This window comes from Antechinus flavipes, chromosome 4, assembly GCF_016432865.1.
Source record: "Antechinus flavipes isolate AdamAnt ecotype Samford, QLD, Australia chromosome 4, AdamAnt_v2, whole genome shotgun sequence".
In the NCBI taxonomy this organism is placed as follows: domain Eukaryota; kingdom Metazoa; phylum Chordata; class Mammalia; order Dasyuromorphia; family Dasyuridae; genus Antechinus; species Antechinus flavipes.
Genome location: NC_067401.1, coordinates 25,099,007 through 25,117,769, shown reverse-complemented (window position 1 = coordinate 25,117,769; position 18,763 = coordinate 25,099,007). Strand labels below are relative to the sequence as shown.

The 18,763-nt window shown below is 44.5% G+C and overlaps 2 protein-coding genes across 6 annotated transcripts in view; one reads left to right on the top strand and one right to left on the bottom strand.

Annotated features, from left to right (window-relative positions):
• Positions 1-9,243, top strand: part of SLC47A2 (solute carrier family 47 member 2) — a 34,364-nt gene extending 25,121 nt beyond the window's left edge. The window contains exons 14-17 of the mRNA XM_051992092.1: positions 1,893-2,025; positions 2,106-2,200; positions 4,887-4,971; positions 7,207-9,243. Of these exons, the coding sequence (XP_051848052.1) occupies positions 1,893-2,025; positions 2,106-2,200; positions 4,887-4,971; positions 7,207-7,427 (534 nt within the window). The 3' untranslated portion in view covers positions 7,428-9,243. The remainder of the gene's footprint in view (positions 1-1,892; positions 2,026-2,105; positions 2,201-4,886; positions 4,972-7,206) is intronic.
• Positions 9,192-18,763, bottom strand: part of ALDH3A2 (aldehyde dehydrogenase 3 family member A2) — a 41,271-nt gene continuing 31,699 nt past the window's right edge. The window contains exons 9-11 of one of the 5 annotated variants that reach the window (XR_007952978.1): positions 15,063-15,298; positions 12,873-12,940; positions 9,192-11,166 (exon numbers count right to left, since the gene is read on the bottom strand). Coding sequence is in view for 3 of the 5 variants with exons in the window: in XM_051992094.1 (XP_051848054.1) it covers positions 12,916-12,996; positions 15,063-15,298 (317 nt within the window). In the remaining 2 variants the exon portion in view is untranslated. The other 4 variants (XM_051992094.1, XR_007952979.1, XM_051992095.1 and 1 more) reach the window with 4 other exon arrangements.

Here is an 18,763-nt window from a genome sequence, read left to right as displayed (position 1 = left end):
GGGAGAATCAACCCATTCTAAGAGAGCTTATCTAGTCCCTTATATTATAAGGGACCAAAGAGCTTATCTAGTCGAATCCTATCATTATTACAAATGGGGAAATTGAGGCAAAATATTTTAAGGTTTGTAAAATATTTTACAGATATTTCATTTGATCTTCCCAATTGTAATAGTAATAGCTAATGGTGATAGTGCTTTTTTTTTTTTTTTTTTTTGCTATTGGCACTATATGTATTGTTTATTGACTATATATATAAAAATTTTATTATAGCTTTTTATTTACCAAACATATGCACAGGTAATTTTTCAACATTGACCCTTGTAAAACCTTCTATTCCAAATTTTCCCCTCCTTCCCCCCATCCCCTCCCCTAGCTGGCAGGCAGTCCCATACATGCTAAATATGTTTCTAATAACTTTTTGGTAGAGTCTCTAGGGTTCTCTAAGTATACCATCATATCATCAGCAAAGAGTGATAATTTGGTTTCCTCATTGCCTATTCTTATTCCTTTAATCTCTTTCTCAACTCTTATTGCCAAAGCTAGCATTTCTAATACAATATTAAATAGTAATGGTGATAGTGAGCAACCTTGTTTTACTCCTGATCTTATTGGGAATGGTTGCAGTTTGTCCCCGTTACATATGATGCTTACTGCTGGTTTTAAATAGATCATGCTAAATATGTTAAAATATATGTTAAATGCAATATATGTATACATATTTATACAGTTATCTTGTTGCACAAGAAAAATTGGATCTAGAAAGATAAAAAAGTGAGAAGGAAAACAAAAATGCAGGCAAACAACAACAGAAAGAATAAGAACGCTATGTTGTGGTTCACACTCAGCTCCCACAGTTCTCTCTCTGGCTGTAGATGCTCTCTCCATCACTGGACAACTGGAACTGGTTTGAATCCTCTCATTGTTGAAGAGAGCCACGTCCATCACTGATAGGGCTTTAAAGTTGACAAACCACTTTATACTTTCTTATTCCTCCTGGGAGGAAAGTGCTATTATTAATGTCCTCATTTAACAGATGAGAGAACTGAGGCTGAAGGACATGAAGTAACTTGGCCCAGCTGATAAGAGTCAGGTAGGATTAGAACTCCGACCTACCTGGCTCAAAGTGCTAACATTCTATCCATACACTACCTAACTGACTAGTACCAGTTACCAGAACCCGAACTTGAACTTGAACGCAGGTTGTCTGGCTCCGAAGCTGGTCAGTGTGCTCTTTTCTACCTTCCCAAAGTGGAGAAAGGGGACTTAGCTGCCATGGGAGGCTGCGAGTTCGGGCCCCAGGATGACTCCAAGTTCAGTCCTCTGAATTTGGCTCCTTCCCTTACACCACATGCCCCTCTGCCCTATATCATGGACTACAATCGGAGCCAGGGTGACCCAGCAGCCTGAAACCTCAGGCAAGGTCAGAAAGCCCTTGTGCCCAGGCCCCAGCTCCCCCCCAAAGGGTTAAATAATCCCTCAGTCTCTGTTTTCTCTTCTGTAAAATGAGTCCCAAACTACCTCCAGCATTGAACCTCTCAGGGTGGATGTGAGAATCAAACAGGATCCTGCAGGGAAGAGCCTTATAATGCCTCTCTTTTTCATCATCACCACCCTTCCTGGGCTCATTCCAAGCCTCCATCTGTCCTTTCCTGGGGTGGAAAGCTGAGAGGACTCAGAACCAAGGCTGCTGTCCAAATCCCGGCTGTCACTCGGTCCTCGGGAGATCTTGGGCTTGACTCATCAGACCTTGGGTCCTCATCTGGAAGAGGACGGAGATGTTCTCTGAGGGTCCCCAGACCTCACCGAGCCTCAGTTTCCCAATCTGTAACAAGGACTGGACGGCCTTCTGGTTTGCTGATCCCCGCATCCTTCCCCTTTGTCTCCCCAACAGTGCGTCTGCGGCGCCGTGCTGAGAGGAACCGGCAGGCTCATCTTTGGGGCTGCCGTGAATGCTGTGGCCTACTACGCCATTGGGCTCCCCATCGGGGCCGTGCTGGTGTTTGTAGTGAAAATCGGAGTCATAGGTAAGGGGCTCCGAGGCACCGAGGAGGCGGCGGGATCGTGGGGGCCCGGGGGCCCTTTCCCACCAGCTCTTCCCTTGCAGGCCTCTGGCTGGGGATGCTGGTCTGCGTCATCCTGGCCACCATCACCTTCATCACCTACACGGCCAGGATTAACTGGAAGCTGGCTGCGGAGGAGGTAAGGGGGGGCTCTCATAGAGCGCGTCCCGCCGGGAGCACAATGGGCACGTGTTGTTTGCGGAAGGAGAGAGAAGCAGAAAAGGGGCTTGGGGAGAGTCCCATTGGCAGGTGACACCGCCATCGCTGAGAGGAGTCTGGTGGGGAGCCCGAGCCTCTGGAGGCCAGCGGGTCCCCTCCCCCCTCCTGCCCCGTGGATTATCCACCTTTGAAATGACCTCAAGGATCCTCCAGAAAAGTGAGGGCGGCCTCTAGCCAGTCCCGTCCCAAGGATTAGCTCAGACTATTAGATTCTATTTCCCAGTCAGCGAGAAGAATTTCCTCCTCCAGCAGAGGCCCTGTTCCTGGCCTGTTTGGGGTGGAGGAGGTAGCTAACAGAACAGGAGGCTATGACTTATTTTCCCAGCCAGGTACGGAGGACCCCGCATGGGTCAGGGAGGGGCCATGAAGAGTGGGGCGGTGGTCTGGGTTCTTCCCTTGGGAATTGGGGTCTGGAGACAAGGACATCCTTCAGGAAGCAGCCGCCCAGTCAATATGTCATATAACCTCTAGAGTAACCTTCCTGAATGTAAACCTGGCTATGTCTACCCCAGCACTTCCTGCTGAGAAAAGTTAACTTCCTCCATTTAACCTTCAGAGTCATGGTTATTTTTATTTATTTATTCTTTCTTTCTGAGGCAATTGAGGTTAAGCGACTTGCCCAGGGTCACACAGCCAAGAAGTACAAAGTGTCTGAGGGCAGATTCGAACTTGGGTCCTCCTGACTTCAGGGCCGATGCTCTATCCACTTTGCCACCCACCTGCCCCTCTTCAGAGTCATGTTATCCGGCTCCCCATCACCATTCTAGCCTTGCCAAAGGGGGGTCCTTTTACTCTCCAGCCTTTGAAACCCAGCTCAGAAGAAGTCTGCCTCCTCCTCCAGGAAGTTCTCCTAACCCCCACATTCTCCATCAGGTCACAGAGTCTCCTGAGCACCAGCTTTTCTTCCTCCTCCCAATTATGAGTAGGTAGAACTACAAATTAGCGACAAGAGGCAGGCCCTGAATCCCAGTGGAGTTCATAGTCTAGAACTAGGTGACTGCTAATTCCCAGAAGTTCGGGAATCCCCAAGACCCACCTTCTCTGACAAGTTCAAGCAGGGAGAGGCACCTGTTCAGTAAGGTTTAGGAAGAGCTCTATCCAAAGGCAAAAAAATGTCCTCCCAAGGTAACTTCACCTTTCACGGGTGGACCCTGCCCTGCTGTCCAGCATGGATAACCCATGCTGAAAGTATCCATGGGACCTGTTGGCCCATGAGCTCTGGCCGAGAGGCCCTGGAGGGTGTGTGGATGCAGACAGCTTGCACCCAGCTCACCTTTCCCAGTGCCCCCCTCACCTCCCTGGCCTCGCTCCCTTCTGGGTCCTTCCATCACACTTTCCTAGTCTCACCCGTAGATGGGAGATTATGATCACCCCAGACCCCGCTTCATAGGTTTTTTTTTTAATTAGAGCTTTTCATTTACAAATTATATACATGGGTAATTTTTCATCATTGACAATTGCAAATCCTTTTGTTCCAATTTTTCCCCTCCTTCCCGCCCAACACCTCCCCCTGATGGCAGATTGACCAATACATGTTAAATATGTTAAAGTATAAATTAAATACAATATAAATACGCACGTCCAAACAGTTATTTTGCTGCACAAAAAGAACTGGACTCTGAATAGTGTACAATTAGCCTGTGAAGGAAATCAAAAATGGAGGCGGACTAAAATAGAGGGATTGGGAATTCAATGTAATGATTCTTAGTCATCTCCCAGAGTTCTTTCCTGGGCGTAGCTGGTTCAGTTCATTATTGCTCCATTGGAACTGGTTTAGTTCATCTCATTGCTGAGGATGGCCACGTCTATCAGAATTGATCATCATGTAGTATTGTTGTTGAAGTATATAATGATCTCCTCCTGGTCCTGCTCATTTCACTCAGCATCAGTTCATGTCAGTCTCTCCAGGCCTTTCTGAAATCACCCTGCTGGTCGTTTCTTACAGAACAATAATATTCCATAATATTCATATACCATAATTTATTCAGCCGTTCTCCAACTGATGGGCAGACACTCAGTTTCCAGTTTCTAGCCACTACAAAGGGAGCTGCCACAAACATTCGTGCACATGTGGGTCCCTTGCCTTCTTTAATATCTCTTTGGGACATAAGCTCAGTAGAAACACTGCTGGGTCAAAGGGTATGCACAGTTTGAGAGGTTTTTGAGCATAGTTCCAAATTGCTCTCCAGAATGGCTGGATGTATTCACAGTTCCACCAACAACACTTCATAGGTTTTTAAGACAAGCACTTAAGGACACAGCCACAGACACACTGTTTTTTAAAATTAGAATTACTTTATTTACTTTTAAGAGTTTCTTCATCTAGGAATTTCTTTTTTTATTATTATTATTATAGCTTTTTATTGACAAAACATATGCATGGATAATTTTTCAGCACTGACCCTAGCAAAACCTTCTGTTCCAACTTTTCCCCTCCTTCCCCCACTCCCCCTCTCCTAGATGGGAAATAGTCCCATACATGTTAAATATGTTAAAGTATATGTTAAATACAATATATGTGTACATATTTAGGCAGTTGCACAGACACGCTCTTGCGGCAGTCAGGAGGCACTAGCTGACTAACTCTGGTGCAATTTAATCACCAGGCTCAGAAACGGACCGGCCTTCACCAGCCAGAGTCCCAGAGCGCGGGCCCCAGGCAGGGGCCGGGCAGGATGGCCTTTTCCTCAGGTAAAACCCTCACTGCTTCTTATTCTCCAATGGAATAGAATGTTAATTTTAATTTGTACCAGTTAAGCACGCCAGACCAGTGGAGAGTGGCCGCTGACCCTTGACTGCTGGGGTTAGGGTCTCCCTCACCCCTCACCAATAGCTACTAGTGTTAAAGTGCTTGGGCTAGATTAGGAGAGACCCCCTTGGTTATGGTCATATGTCACCCTAACAACCACAGACCAGCTCTCCAGAGCGCAGGAGGAGCCGGCTGGGCTCCAGTTAGTGCCCAAAGGACACGTCCGACCCCTTAAGTTCCTGAAGGAGCTTGGAGAGCCCCAGTCACAGGGACACACAGCGGCGGGAAATAACTGCATGGTGCCACGTAAAAATTTAGGGGCGCCGAGGTGTAATGGTTAGGCAAGTGCGGGATGCAGGCACGTCTGACCTGTCTGCTCCAGTTATTCCCGGAATTTATCTGCTAAATCAGACAGGGAGCGTGATCTCCCTGGTGGGAGGAGCTGCTCACCGTGATGAGACTCCCCCACTTCTCCAGGCCACGTTCAGATGTGAATCACTCCCAGTAACGCCTGGTGTCTGTGACCTTGGGCCAGCCAATTCACCTCAACGAGCCTCAGTTTCCTCAGCTGTGAAGTGAGTGGGCTGGACTAGGAGGGTCCTTGTGGCTCTGTGTCTGTGAACCTGGAACTCTCACTTGTGGGCAGCATCCTTGGGTGGCCACCTGAAGTGCCCATCTTCCAGGCAAGTCCCCCTCCATGGTTCACGAGCATGTGGAGGTTGCTCTGAGCTCCTGATGACTGTGGCAACAAAGTGCAAGCTGCTGTGGGCTCAACCCAGCCTGGAGGGTATTGGAGTCCAGGGGAAACCCAGGGCTGGTTGTCAAGATCTGCCACTTTTCAATTATAACGACTGACCATCGAAGCTCGGAAGGAATAGGATCCTTTTCTTTTTTTTTTTTTTTTGTTATAATGACTGACCATCAAAGCACAGAAGGAATTAGGATCTTTTTCATTTTTTTTTTTTTTTTTGTCATAACGACTGAGTATCAAAGCACAGAAGAAACTAGGATCTTTTTCATTTTTTTTGTTATAAGACTGACCATCAAAGCACAGAAGGAAGTAGGATCTTTTTCAGGGTTTTTTTTTGGTTATAATGACTGACCATCAAAGCATAGAAAGAACTAGGATCTTTTTCATTTTTTTGTTATAATGACTGACCATCAAAGCACGGAAGGAATAGGATCTTTTTCTTTTTTTTGTTATAACAACTGACCATCAAAGCACAGAAGGAATAGGATCTTTTTCTTTTTTTGTTATAGGACTGACCATCAAAGCACAGAAGGAATTAGGATCTTTTTCTTTTTTTGTAATGACTGACCATCAAAGCACAGAAGGAAGTAGGATCTTTTTCATTTTTTTTTTGTTGTTGTTGTTATAACGACTGACTATCAAAGCACAGAAGGAACTAGGATCTTTTTCATTTTTTTTTGTTATAATGACTGACCATCAAAGCATAGAAGGAACTAGGATCTTTTTCATTTTTTTTTGTTATAATGACTGACCATCAAAGCACAGAAGGAACTAGGATCTTTTTCATTTTTTTTTTTTTTTGTCATAACGACTGACTATCAAAGCACAGAAGGAACTAGGATCTTTTTCATTTTTTTTTGTTATAAGACTGACCATCAAAGCACAGAAGGAAGTAGGATCTTTTTCAGGGTTTTTTTTTGTTATAATGACTGACTATCAAAGCATAGAAAGAACTAGGATCTTTTTCTTTTTTTTTGTTATAACGACTGACCATCAAAGCACGGAAGGAATAGGATCTTTTTCTTTTTTTGTTATAGGACTGACCATCAAAGCACAGAAGGAATTAGGATCTTTTTCATTTTTTTTTTTTTTTTGTTATAACGACTATCGAGGCACAGAAGGAACTAAGATCTTTTTCATTTTTTTGTTATAATGACTGACCATGAAAGTACAGAAGCAATTAGGGCCTTTTTCATTTTTAAAGTTAAATAGCCACACTGATAAGGCCACAGATCTTTGTACTTATTTTCCTCATTTTTCAGATGGGAAGAGTCAGGCTGAGGTAAAAATTCACTTGCTCAAGGTCACAAAGCTTCTAAATAAAAGAGCTGGGACTCAAACCCGGGTGTTTTAACTGTAAGTTCAATGCCATTTCTATTTTGCCCTAATACTTATGACCCTCTCTTTGGGCTGCTAATTTCTCCAGTGGCTACAGGTAGCAACCCTGGGATTGTTCTGACGAGGTACTCAAAAGCCGAGAGCCAGGCAGACCTCTTGCCGCCTCTGGAAGCAGCGTCCACCCTTTCTACTGCCTGCAATGTGCTGTCACTCAAGCAGCTGATTGTCCGCCGGGGGCTTTGTCTTCTGGGAGCAGTTGCAGTGCTGATTCTGGGGGTCATGATCAAGATCATGACTGCCAAGCACTAGCAGGATGTGTTCTTCCAGAACCCGAGCCATCCTGAACGAGCGGCCCTGGGACAGTGTTCCCACGGGCCCATTCTACAGGAATACGGGTCACATCACAAGGTACTGAAAACATCTTTTTAAATAATGAGGCCTCTTGGGAACCCAGCCCAACTTTACTTCTGGCTCCAAGGCTGGTTTCCAAGTAAGTCTGCCATGGTCAGAAGGAACGTCAAGGTGGAACTGCTTACCCTCTCACATGTGGATTCCTCGTTTGAAAGACTTCGCAAACTTGAACTATAAATCCCAAGGATTGTCAAAGCTATTTCCAAGCACGAATGCTGCAGGGCCCTGGTTAAAGAAACGGTTTCTGAGGGGGATGCTCCGCCGCCTGGGTTTGTTCTTTTGGAGGCAGTTTCTGTGCACCAGGGGTGCCCAGGAGGCTTGTTCCATACAATTCTTCCCTTGAGGGGAAGTGGGAAGGAGTTGGGAACGTCCTCTTCAGAAGTATCCTAATCATCCAGTCTATTAGAAATTCTCGGCACTCCCAAGGACAGCAAGGACTTGTTGGTCATTTGTAGCCACAAATGTCCTATTTCAGTTTGACTTAAATTTCCTTCAGTGTCTTGGAATACAGTTTATTCAGTGCTTTGGAATACAAAGACATGCTACAAAGATGTGACTATCTTTCAGTGGTATCTAGAGTAGAATTTAGGGCAGTGTAGAGAACTTAGTCCTCCATCCCTCTATCCTCCACCCCCAGAGTACAGTCCTGAACCCCAGAGAAGTGTATGATGTGTCTGTGGGGAAATAGAAAGTTAAATCAGTGCTGCTGCAGGATTTCCTCGCAGGCTTCAGCACATCCAAACAAGGAGAAGAGATGCAAATACAGAGTACCTCAAGTTTCAAGTATTAAAGATTGACTTTTGGGACACACTGTACAATATACCGTGTTTCCCTGACAATAAGACCTATCCCGAAAATAAGCCCTCCCCTTACTGTGTAAGATTCCTCTAAAATAAGCCCTCCCCCGAAAATAAGCCCTATTGAGATTGCTACTATAGTGAAGGTGATCCCCTGTGCTACATGATACATTACGGTATCCTCTGTATGCACCGTAACCCCCTCCTCCCCTCCCTCCCCCCGCCACACTCTGAGCTGCATCCAATCAGAGCTGCAGCAGTGAGCGTGTCATCCTGTTCTTCCCCAGTGATTTGCTTGCTGGCGCCATTGAGAGCATTAAAATAAGCCCTCCCCTGAAAGTAAGTCCTCTGGTGCTTTTTCTGTCCAAAAAAATAATAAGACAGTGTCTTATTATTGGGGAAACACGGTATAACTTTTACGAAAATTCTTTTTTTTTTTTTTTTTTTTTTTTTTTTGCTGAGACAACTGGGATTAAGTGACTTGCCCAGGATCACACAGCTAGGAAATTTTAAGTGTCTGAGACCAGATTTGAACTCAGGTACTCCTGACTTCAGGGCTGGTGCTGTATCCACTGCACCACCCAGCTGCCCTGAAAATTCTTTTTATATCACAAATTAAATAATTTCCCTCACGTCCATAGTCTTTGAGAAGGAGACACTGATTCTCCTTGCCCTACGACAGAAATATTACTATCACGTCATACCACACAACAACCAACTACTTTGCCGAAAATATAACTACTTGGGTTAGGTGTGTTTAATAAATAAGCCTGTAGCTAGGGTCATTTACAGCCAGAGTTTCATCATATTTGCAGTACTTCCAAGGTTCCCAGCTAAAGGGAGAAAAACAAAGATATGAGAACTATTTAAAACTCAGCTCAATTTTATTAATCATAATAAAGATTTTTAATTAGTAACCAGGCATCTTTTAATGTTACCAAAAAAGGCAAATGTGATACATAATTTTGATATGCTAAGTCAAAACAAGTTTTAAAATCCATGTCCAACCTTGTAAGGTAATGGACTAAAAGTCTCCATTTAACCAATTCCACAGTTAAAAGTAAGCTAACGATGGCTTGTACACGAAGATTTACCAGTAGATTATATCTACACCTGAATAGATTCAGTAAGCCTCTAAAGAAAATTTCATTTCTTCCCTGAGACCACTAGTGATTTAATATCTGAAATCTGAAGACGTATTCGATGGAGAAACATTCAATCCATTCAGTTGAAATTTTTTAAGCATATAAAGGGCCTAGTAACTGGTGCCGTGGGATCCCGAGTTACCAGATCCCACCTGCATAAGTTGGAACGTGGGCAGTCTCGGGACCACTGCGTGCCCAGACCCCCTGGCACATTGGTAGGTATAATCAGTCTAGTGATTCTTTTTTTTTTCTCCCTGCTACTCTTGTTGACCCCTAGATCTCCTTTCCATCTCCTGGCCACACACACCTTCCCTCATACCTGGCGGGGTCAGATGTCACCTCCTGGCTGCTGAAACTCTCTTCCCCATTTTGATTGGGCTGGTAATCGATAGTGCAAAGTACGGTGGGGACACTACAACACAAACACATCTCTGCCTGGGGCCGTTACGCACTACACAGTGCTCTTTAGCTTGAACATTCCTTCTGTTTAAGGCATCCATTTCAGTAAAAAGATTTGGGGCCCGACTTTACTCAAATTACAAAATCTACATTTGAAACTTACTTGGAAAGAGGGAAATTTGGCTTTAAGATATCTTATAAAGCACAAGTCGCTTGCATTTTGGCATACATAATTTGAAAATAGAGACTAAATTTGTCTCAGTTTGTCCTTGTGGCAAACAAACCTCTGTTCACAAATACCAGCTTTGAGGATCTGAATCTGAGTGAAAGGGTTTTTTTTTTTTTTTAATTTTTTTTGGGGGAAGGAGGCTTTTTTAATAGCATAAAAAGCTCAACTGAGGACTCCAAAATGACAGGACTGTAAAAACTGCCCTCAGCTGATGGCAGTGGTCCCTCCCTAGGAGCTGGCAGCCTCAAGGAAGGCATATGAATTGAGCTGCCACAGGCCTGGAGTTAGCTACGGTACAGCCTGCTCCCAAGTGAAACACAAAACATGATGAGAGACAACCATGAACAACTGTCCTCCGTGAAGACCTTGATTATGAAATAAACCTACTTGTTTCTTTATAAAGGAAACCAGTGTTCACCAACAGGACAGTGACCAGATTCTTTAATTATGGCCAAGTCTAACAGCTTCCTGCACCCCACTGCACCCCTCTAATGGCTACCTTTCTCAGCCCCTCAAAACCTGAGTGTGGCAAATGGGGGGATTCTGCCCCTCCTCTGACTTGGCGTCACATGGAGTCAGAAAGCATGGATCTAAGACTATTTCTCCTTTGAGCTGTACTGAGAAAGACCAGCTTCCTTGCCCATACTAGAGGGCCATGAAGGACTCTCAGTGACCCAGGAACTCTTTCAAAAGCCCTGTCTCCATCCTGCCCCCTCCTATGTTCCAAAAGAGCCTGGGAATGGTTTCGAGGTTGAAGGGGAATGAAGCTGGGAACCAGAGTCTAGAGCATCCCTTTCTCCTCAATTCTTTCACAATCTCAATCTATAACAATCTCAGTCTGGAACATTCTCCTCACGGGCTCTGGTGCTAGAAGAGTTTGGAGATGTGATTGAAATGGCAGGTTAATTTTAGAAGAGTAAATAGCAGTCTGCTTTAAGGTTAATCTTTGCACTTTTATATTACTATTTTTAACAAGAATCAATTTGTTCATAATCAGTTAACAAGAGCAGAAATCCAATAAAGACAACTTGCAAGTTGAACCTGAGCCATCTTTAGAAGGATTGAAGCTGTAGAAAGAAAAGAGAGATGGGGGTTAGTATACTGTTTTGAATAAGGAAATAAACCATTAGTAATCTCAAAACAAGAGTTAATAACCACAAAGTACCTTTCATAAGATCTAAAAATATTTTCCAGTAAGCCTAAAATGTCTCTGAAAGTGTGATGGTTTTTATTTTTTAATGAAACTCAAAGCCAAGTTTGCTGTGAAATGACAGGATTAGATTCCAGTGGGGAAGTGACCCTGGTATCTTTGCCTTACTGAACTGAAAAACTGCTCTTTTCTTCTCACCTGAAACATTTCAAAATGAGCAATTTTTGTTTTTAAGATTCAAAACATGTGTCTGGGACTAACAAAATGTAATTCATGCCTCTGAGGCCAAAGCAGAGCAGTTTTGCAATCCCAAAGTTCAAAAATATCTAGTCTTCAAAAGTTCTCTAGTTTCTGTAAGTTTTCTATTTCTTGTTCAGAAGACCCAAACCTACTCCACCAAACTGAAATGGGAAGGTCAAAGTTAAACCCACCAAAGTATGTGCCTAAATGGGTGAAAATGATGAACTCCAGAAAAATAACAATGGAAAAATGAGAAACCACCATAAATGTCACCCTGCAAAAGAGGAAATCAAATTGAAATCATGTCTGAGCCCAAATGATTTATTCAAAATGAATGATGGGAAGAAAAAAGTGAAAAATTAAAAGATCCAAAGAAAGAACAAGTCTGTAAGAAAGCACATCTCCTCAAGCAGCTTCCAGACTAGTCCTTAGCAAGCTCTACAACGGATGATTTTGATGGAACCACGAGATGTTAATGTGGGAAGAGACTCTGGACAGATCATCGAGGGTACCCTCATGGCACAAGGAAGAACACGGATGCCCAGAAAGAGAAAAGACTCACCCAGACTCACAAAGAGGAGTGGGCGCTCAGCCAGAATCAAAACTCAGATCACCTGCTCCCAGGCCACTAAAGCACTCTGCAGCTCTTGTGTGGGAAAGGAGCCGGCCATACCCAGGCACAAACTAGAATGGTGCAGCTGCACTGGGTACGGGCCAGTTTAAAGGCAACAAGAATGTGGGAATCCTTCCTGCTCCTTTCTTCTGGACTTCCTGTGGTCAACAAGTTAAAATGAGACTGGGAAACGGAGTCTGGAAAGTTAAGACTCAGAAATGGCCTCAAAGGCCTGGGGACAGGACGGCAACTATTCCTACAGTCACCAGATTCGCCCCGTGGCCTTTGTAATTGCCTTTCCCAAATGAACACATTACCTACAGATTTTTAGGACTCAGTCCCTACTGCAATCAGGATGACAACATAATTCAAAAGAGGCCAAGAAATTGGGTTTTAAGAGAAATAAACAGTAAACAGGAAGGTCAGTTCCTACATGTGCATACCTCCTCCCAGACTGGCCTACAGCGGGGCAGCTGAATGCCAGGCCAGGCACAGGGCCTCCCTTCAGGCTGCTGCCCCGGAGCACTCTTGACCCGGCACCTGGAGGCAAGCAGTTCCTCCTTCTCTACCCAATGGCGTACTTGGGCACATAGTCTACATTACCTTCGCAAATCTGATTTTTATTTTCTAAGTTTCAAACAAAGCCAAACACCAGCCTGGATTAAGTTGAAAATCTGACTATAAGGGGCCAGCCCCAAGGCCATGAGTGCAGAGCTAAGTGGAGGCCCCTCCCCACCCAACATGGGTAAAAAGGAACAAGGAATTCCTACCTCGCTTTCACAGACAGTGCTGCCTTTGGCAATCCGCTGATCCTCACTGTTTATTGGACCAATGAAGTCTGTGAATTACCAGAAAAACCAACAGGGCCTTTCTCCTCAGCACAGCTTGGTATTTCTGAGAAGACCCAAATGATTGAAAATGCAACTTGCATCCCTCACTCTCAAAAAGGTATGACGAGGTGAGGGAAGGCAAAACCCTTTCAGAATTAAAGGAAAAACAAACAAAAAACACATACATGGAGAAATAGAAATAGAATATTAAATGAGCAGCCCCGGGGCCTTCTCCTCCACCAGGGGAGCGGGTCGCAGACATGCTTCTTCCTGCCCTCCTCGGGCCGAGACCTATCCCCAATGCCGCACCCTCCCCCTGAACCTTCACGGTCACAAAGCAGCATGATCAGCTCTCGAATGAGGCTTCTGGCACCCACCACGAGAGTCGCGCAGAATGCAATCCAAAACAAGTTTGACAGAGAGACAAAGACAGGGGAGAGACAGAGCAAGGACACAAATCCAATCAAGTGACATGACAATCCCGAGAAGATTGGCCCTCTTTCACCAAAGCCACTTTCCAAGCCATTGTATGAGCTTTCATTAATTTGTGGGCTAATCCTACCCAGCTGAAAATAGACTTTTCTCCTTCTGGCAATGACAGGAGCATCACCAGCTGCACGGCCAATTCCTATGGGCCACCTCATCCCCCATAATCTCCCCCCAGCTCAAGACTTCACCAGGGCGCTCTCTTCTCTCCCTTTCCTTGCTTCCCATTCCCCTGATGTCAAGTTCAACAGCCCCATTGTGTGACATGGCTCCCTCAGCCAAAGTCTGGGTCTGTCAGCAGACCGACACTCTTACTGGCCAGTCTTTGGTCAGTCCCCATCTCCTCGTCCCTTCTCCCTCTCCCTTTGGTCAGTCTCCATCTCCTCGTCCTTCTCCCTCTCCCTTTGGTCAGTCCCCATCTCCTCGTCCCTTCTCCCTCTCCCTTTGGTCAGTCTCCATCTCCTCGTCCCTTCTCCCTCTCCCTTTGGTCAGTCTCCATCTCCTCGTCCCTTCTCCCTCTCCTTTGGTCAGTCTCCATCTCCTCGTCCCTTCTCCCTCTCCCTTGGTCAGTCTCCATCTCCTCGTCCCTTCTCCCTCTCCCTTTGGTCAGTCTCCATCTCCTCGTCCCTTCTCCTTTCCCTTTGGTCAGTCTCCATCTCCTTGTCCTTCTCCCTCTCCCTTTGGTCAGTCCCCATCTCCTCGTCCCTTCTCCCCTCTCCCTTTGGTCAGTCTCCATCTCCTCGTCCCTTCTCCCTCTCCCTTTGGTCAGTCTCCATCTCCTCGTCCCTTCTTCCTCTGCGTTTGGTCAGTCTCTATCTTCTTGTCCCTCCTCCCCTCCCTCTTTGGTCAGTCCCTATCTCATCACTTCTCCCCTCCATTCACTGCCACTAACAAGCCTGGGTCCCTCTCATTCCTAGCCCGCTCTACCACAAAGTCTCCAGCTCCTGTGCCCCATGGAGGATTTCCTCCCCTTCTCAGCCAAACACCTTGAAAAAGCCTCCCAGGCTCGGACTCGACTTCCTCTCCTGTCACTCCCTTCTGAACACTTGGCAGGAGCCACTCTCCGCCAACATCTCCACCTCCCCTACCCCCCAATGCTCACCGGAAATTCCCTGCCTTATGTCTCCCCGGTCCATCTTCTCCCCAGCTATCAATGCCATTTTCCCAAGTGCGGCTCTGGCCGTGCCATTGTCCCTTTCTTTCCCATTCAGACTCCACTATAAACGTTTCCATTTGGCAGTTAAAAGCTCCCAATAACCCGGCCCTTTCCTGTCTTCCTACTGTCCTAATTCCGTCAAGACTGCTCAAGTGCCTCCTAATGTAGCTTCTTCTGTCTTCCTAAGATCCCTTTGGATTTATTCCATTTCTCTGGTATACACAGATTATCTAGCACATGATAATAAGCATTAATAAATGTCTCTTGATTAACTAATGCAATTTATCCTTAAAGCCCCAGTTTGATTCAGACTTCAATCTGTGTGAAAGCAAAAAGCTCAGAATTTCAACCTCTGCCCATTTTAAAAAGTTTTAATACTTTAAAAAAAGGTTAATACACTTTTAAAAATAAAACATGAGACCCGGACCAAAATACCACCCTGAAAGAGCACAGAAATAAGAGATTCACCTGCTAATCAGAGTACTCACTTTCATAGTTACGGCTACGAGGATACCCAGGAAAGCCAGTAAGAAGATCCCAATCTTGCCTTTGTTGAAGCGTTTCAGGAGGAAGAAGTTTGCCCAGTCTACCTTGGACTGGCTATTCGGTGGGTAGCGGAGCTTATTGGCGCCCTCCATCCTTAAACTCTTTATTAGGCATGATCGGTGATGGGAGAAGGTGTCAAAACTGTGTTTTCCATGGTATGCACCCATCCCACTATTACCTAGAATTCAAGGAAAAAACCATCATGAACTAGCAAGTATTGCCCGAACATCCACAGTGTGCAAAATCTAGTCCTTAGCACAATATGCAAAAAAGGGACGTGACCTTGGCCTTCAAGAAGCTTAAATTATAACTGAACTGTTACCATGAGGCAACTTGTAGGGAATCATGTGCAAAGACTTCATATTTCTTTTGTTTAAAATAGGGATAAATCCAAATCTCTACTAACTACTTCACAAGTCTGTATTAAGGACTGAGATGGTCTGTGAGAAAGAGATCTGAAATCTGAAAACAAATGACAAATGAAATCATTGTTATTATAGAAATGACAGCAAAATGAGAGATTTTTTCTCGAGGGCTCAGCAGAAACTCGACTAATGGAGTCTTTAATTCACAGCTAACAGAAAATTTGGCTCGGAAGCTGTTTTTCTGTAGGATTGTGTAGGATTATTCTTGATGCATGTTACTTTAAATGGAGATCATGTTTCGATCATGATGGACATTCCAGGAGGTGGTTGGAAAGCAGACTGGTAGGGCCTACGAGCCGACTGGTGACAGTTAGAAGATGGACACTATTCAACTTAAAAACACGATTAAGTACCTGTTGGGTGAAAGGCACCCTGCCAGCATCTGTGCTTTCTTCTTCACTGTAGCAATTCATTGAAAGCCCCAACTAACATGGATCAAGGCAGGCATGTTACATTTATTAGACCTTCCTTTTCTCCTACATGATGCTGATAGAACTACTCAAGGGAGGCTCTTTTTGCCAATAGTCATGTTTATCTGTTTTCCAGGAACATATATATATATATGTATATATGTATATATATATACATATATATATATGTATATATATATATATATATAATAGCTTTTTATTTACAAGATATATGTATGGGTAATTTTTCAGTATTGACCTTTGCAAAACCTTCTGTTCTAACTTTTCCTCTCTTTCTCCCCACCCCCTCCCCCAGATGGTAGGTAGATCAATACGTGTTAAATATTTTAAAGTATAAGGAACATTATTGATACCCTTATTGATTTATTGATATTGCACCCAGATGGCCAGGTGGTGCAGTGGATACCGTGCTGAGCCTCAATTCAAATTTGGCCTTTGACACTTCTGAGTTATCTAATTACCAGGCCCTTGGCTTTGGTTTGCCTCAGTTTTCTAAACTGTAAAATGGGGATCATAATGGCACCAGCTTTCCAAGGTCGTTGAGACAATAGTTCAAAGGTCTAAGCCTGGTGTGCCTGGCATCCTAGGTAAGTGTTCACTATAATTGTTAGCCATGATTTTCTGTTTCTTCTCACAGAGGAGGTAAGCCCAGGGAGGTATAACATCATATACATTTTCAGACATAGCAACTCTGCTGGGCATTTTTGCTTATGAGGTTGTTACAATTTCAGAGTGCATGCTGAGGTATTTACAGACATTACTTGGGAAAAAAATGGAAATAATCAATAAAATTTATTTTTAAAATAAATCAAACACAAACAGAAGCATGAGATTAAGTTTTCTTTGTTGTGCAAAAGCAGTAAGTCTGATTTGTGCCCAGAGCCTTTCCTACTGGCTTAAATAGACCTGATTCCCAAAGTGAGTAAGGTTGATAATGGACTGGGGGGGAGGGGGGCTGGCAGAGATAAAAAGGGAGGGGACAGAGTGGGGCTTTATTAAATAATTCCTGGGTTTAATCTCTCAGATGATCTTCTAAGAATGGATAATTTGAGTGAAGAGAAGGCACACGACAGGCCTATAGCTCTGCTGCCTACTACTTACAGGCAACTACTAGCCCATAGGAGGCTGGGCCAGATATTTAAAACCTAAAACAGTATTTCATCATCTCCAAAATGGGAGTTGATAGTCAAATAAATCGTATATGGTCTACCTTGCCAGGCTGTTACAAGAAAAGCTCTCTAATGGAAAACTGGAGTCATTTGCATAAATGCAGTAGGCAGTCTAAGTCTCCTCGATGCTCTCTTCCAACTTGGCTCTCCATCCCTCCTCTGACACCCATCACCTGTACGACTATGACCAGGTCACCTGCCCCATTTGGCCTCAGTGGCCTGATCTGCCAAATCAGGGCTTGGGCCCTTCCAAGGTCCCTCCCAGAGCACTCTGGAGGCCTAGGAGGCCTCCAGCCTATGTGCACTTTCCAGGATCTACAGGGTAGAGTGAGCAGCAGGAGAAACAACGGCAGAGGCAGACAGGATTACAAACCTGTTTGCTAGCTTTGGGGTGGAGGAGCAATGGTGGTGGAAATGACAGGAATCACACCCCACCCCCAGGAGCTCGAGCATCCAGGTCACATCCAGAAGCCACAGAACTCTTCCAAGGCTCATCCTGGGCCCCTTTTTCTTCTCATCTCCCATGGATTACTGAACGCCTGGCAGAGGATTCCCAGATCCTCCATCAAGCCTGTTTCTTTCTTGTCACATATGAGCAGCTGCCTTTCGGACATCTCCAGCTGGATATCCTGAGGGCGCCTCTCGCTCACCATCTTCAGAAATGAGTTCATCACCTGTCGCCTCAGACCTTCTCTTCCCAACTTTGTTAGTATGGTCCAAGGGGCCACCATGTTCCAAGTCCCCCCAAGGCTCTGGGTGTCACTCACATCCTCCACACGACATCTCTATGATGTGTTTTTTTTTTTTTTTTTAAACTTTCCACATCAGGATTAATTCTGCTGGGTTTTCTAGCTCTGTCCGGAGGAGTTTAGGGGTGAAGTTCACTGAACTTCTTATTATCTACTTCCAGACTACTTTCCTCACTATAAGCTCTTAATAAATTCCTGTTGACTGAATGACTGTAATATACCCATCCACTTTTACTACCTTCACAAATGTAGCAGATCAACTCAAACAGAGTATCAGAGTGGTAGGAGCCAAAGAGGGAGAAGTGACTTTAATAGGGAAGACAAGTCACTGGGACAGGAAAGCTGTTTTAGTCCCAGAAATGCCCCTAAACTAGTTAGACTATGCTTCTCTGGGACTCATTCTCCAATACTATAAAAGCACAAAGTTGTACAATATATTCTGAGCCTGGAGGTAAAGCTGGAAGGGATTGCAAGGCCACTGAGATCAACCCATTTTTAGAGGAGAAAATGATACCTTCCTTTTACTGCCTGATGAGTCTGTGAATAAGTCAGCTGGGGAGAAGACAGATTTAAGTAGCAACAAATGAGAGCATCACACAACATGGTGAAGCAGGCTTACGCTAAAAATTGGCTTAGGAACACAGGTGGCTGCTATTCTGGTTACAGAGCAATGCTCCACTGAGATTAGGGTTCTATTTTTGATAGCTGGCACCAAGGAAACACATTTGATTTGATTCGATTTTTAAAAAATTTATCATACATTTTATTATTTGTATAATAATTTTAGAAATTCTATATCCATAGTTGTCCTCTATATCACTGAGTTAAGGAATAAAAACCCTGAAGAATCAAAAACTAGAAAGAACCAC